At 48.1% G+C, this 2,931-nt stretch overlaps 1 protein-coding gene across 2 annotated transcripts in view; it reads left to right on the forward strand.

The window, feature by feature from the left end:
- Positions 1 to 6: 6 nt before the first annotated feature.
- The window catches only part of MYCBPAP (MYCBP associated protein), a 23,101-nt gene continuing 20,176 nt past the window's right edge, over positions 7 to 2,931 (forward strand). For both annotated transcript variants that reach the window (XM_010842799.1, XM_010842800.1), the window contains exon 1: positions 7 to 62. In XM_010842799.1, the coding sequence (XP_010841101.1) occupies positions 20 to 62 (43 nt within the window). In that variant the 5' untranslated portion in view covers positions 7 to 19. The remainder of the gene's footprint in view (positions 63 to 2,931) is intronic.

Raw genomic sequence — 2,931 nt, forward strand, 5'->3', positions numbered from 1 at the left:
GGCGTATAGGTTCGGCACCATGAAAAAGGTGGCTTCCAAGCAGTCTCCGCCCAAGTTGTTCGGTGGGTGAGCGCCCTCGTGCGGGGCGCTGGTTGCTATGGACGCCCCGGCTGCTGCCGGCGGGCGGGTGGGCGCGCGCAGGGTCGCGGGGGCTGCCGTACAACCTTTTCCTGGTCCCCGCGGCTCTGGGCCTCGCTCTCCGCCGTCCGGGCGGCACCATGAAGTCTTTAAAGAAGGAGTCCCGCCTTAGAATACCTACAAACAGATTCTTGGAGGCCCCAGAGAGCGTGAAAGGTTGGCGCTGGCTGCCTTGGGAGCTCAGGAAAGCCCTTACAGGGGCAGGGGTTCTTGGGATTCACGACACGGGGCCTGGAGTATGGGGGTGACCCCAGGATGGAGGTAAAGATCATGCCGGCAGGGGGTACGGGGACGGCGTGCCCCATACCTTTGATGGGGCCCTGGGGATGGTGTACAAGGCAGAGAACCTCAGGGAAGGGAGATACAGGGCACGGGGCCTTGAAGATGGGGACAAAGGAAGCAGTACTGACAGAGGTCTCAGGGATCAGTTGTCCGGGAAATGACTTTGGGAAGGAAGACATAGAAGACTTTGAACAGTATCTTAGGTTGGGACCTTTGCCTTAGGTAGGATGCAGAAGATCCAGGAAAGAGTTTAAGAGTAGAAGGGCCAGGACATAGGGTCCTTGGGAAAAGAAACTCAGGGCAGAATGCAAGAAACATGTTGAGGTGGTGAAACCAACAACCTTCGTGGGATTCTCTGGGAGGTGTCACCTAAGAGCCTTACTGGAAACCAGAAGAAATGCTTAACTTGGCCAGTTTTGTTTTTGACTACCTTTCCCACCATGTGACCTTTCTAGCCACATTGTTTAACACCTGTTCCACTTGTTTATGGAGAAGGAAATGGCAACCCACTCCAGTATTCTTGCCTGAAAAATCCCACGGGCAGAGGAGCCTGGAAGGCTATAGTCCATGGGGTTGCAAGTCGGACTTAGAGACGAAGCCAACCATTTGTTTAACCTGAAGACGTCACTGGACATGCCTGCTTCCTGGTCTCTGTGGCTTCCTCTGGTTGCAAGTGGGAGGACCCCTGGGTGCCTTGATAGCAGGCTGACTGCCATGGACATGTTCCCATTTACAACCCACTTCCTCTTCAGTCTTTTTTGCTGTTTGCATTTATCCAGGGTCTGCTGGGTGTGGGCACTGTGCTGTGCAACAAGACTACTGGTAGTAACTGTGGGACCCCAGACCTCAGGAAACCGAGGTGGAGAAACCAGTCAAGTATAAAGGTTGTAATATGAGTGCCCATAGGTATTATGAGGGATCAGAGCACCTGACCCAGGCCTTGTTGTTCCGTTGCTCGGTCATTTCTGACTCTTTGTGACCCCATGGACTGCAACATTCCAGGCTTCCCATCCTTCACTATCTCCTGGAGTTTGTTCAAACTCATGTCCATTGAGTTGGTGATGCCATCCAAGCATCTCAACTTCTGTTGCCCACTTTTCCTCCTGCCCTCTCAGTCTTTCCCAGCATCAGGGTCTTTTCCAGTGAGTCGGCTTTTCGCATCAGGTGGCTAAAGTAATGGAGTTTCAGCTTCAGCATCAGTCCTTCCAGTGAATATTCAGGGTTGATTTCCTTTAGGATTGACTGATTTGATCTCCTTGCAGTCCAGGGGACTCTCAAGTCTTCAAGTCAGTCACTGTTTCCATTTTTTTCCCCATCTATTTGCCATGAAGTGATGGGACCAGATGCCATGATCTTAGTTTTTTGAATGTTGAGTTTTAAGCCAGCTCTTTCACTCTCCTCTTTCACCTTCATCAAGAGGCTCTTTAGCCATTAGGGTGGTATCATCTACATATCTGAGGTTCTTGATATTTTGCCTCACAATCTTGATTCCAGCTTCATCCAGCCCGGCATTTCACACGATGTACTCTGCATATAAGAATTAGAGGGGAACGTTTTCTGAAAAAGATGATGTTTATCTTGACAATTACTAGTCATAAATCGTGATATACAAGGTCAGTGTGAAGAGGGGGCAGGCCTGGAGTCAGTAGGATTCCCTGGGAGGCCTGGAAAGAATGGCTTTTTTTAATGCTTTTTTATAGTATAGAAGTCCACTCTAGGCTATACTGAGATGCTCTTTCATAATAGCACGTTTTAACAGGAGAGAAAGAGAAAAATAGCTGGTCTTCTTTCCCAAGGGCAGTCAAGGGCTCTCCTAGTTACTGCCTCCTGCTTACCTAGTTTCTGGAGAGCATATCAGATTTGAACTTTCTACTGTAAACAAATCAAGGAAAGATTTTGTTCACTGCATATTTATTTTTAATAAGAGGAAATTTAGTTTGTTTAACAGCGTTTGAACCTACTGTATAGCCCAAGGAACTATACTCAATATTTTATAATATGCTATAAGGGAAAAGAATCTGAAAAAAAATAGATTATATATATGGGGGTGTGTGTGCATATAACTGAACACTATGTGGTACACCTGAAGCTAACACCACATTGTAAATCAACTATATTGCAATAAAAAATTTTTAATTAAGAAACATAATTTTAAAAAATAGACCTTGATTTCAGTTCAGTTCAGTTCAGTTGCTCAGTTGTGTCCGACTCTTTGCGTGTGACCCCATGAACTGCATGCAGCACGCCAGGCCTCCCTGTCCAGCACCAACTCCCGGAGTTCACCCAAACTCATGTCCATCGAGTCAGTGATGCCATCCAGCCATCTCATCCTCTGTCGTCCCCTCCTTCTCCTGCCCTCAATCCCTCCCAGCATCAGAGTCTTTTCCAGTGAGTCACCTCTTCGCATGAGGTGGCCAAAGTATTGGAGTTTCAGATTTAGCGTCAGTCCTTCCAAAGAACACCCAGGACTGATCTCCTTTAGAGTGGACTGGTTGGATCTCCTTGCAGTCC

The sequence above is a fragment of the Bison bison genome, unplaced genomic scaffold (genome assembly GCF_000754665.1).
Source record: "Bison bison bison isolate TAMUID 2011002044 unplaced genomic scaffold, Bison_UMD1.0 scf7180017864180, whole genome shotgun sequence".
Lineage (NCBI taxonomy): Eukaryota > Metazoa > Chordata > Mammalia > Artiodactyla > Bovidae > Bison > Bison bison.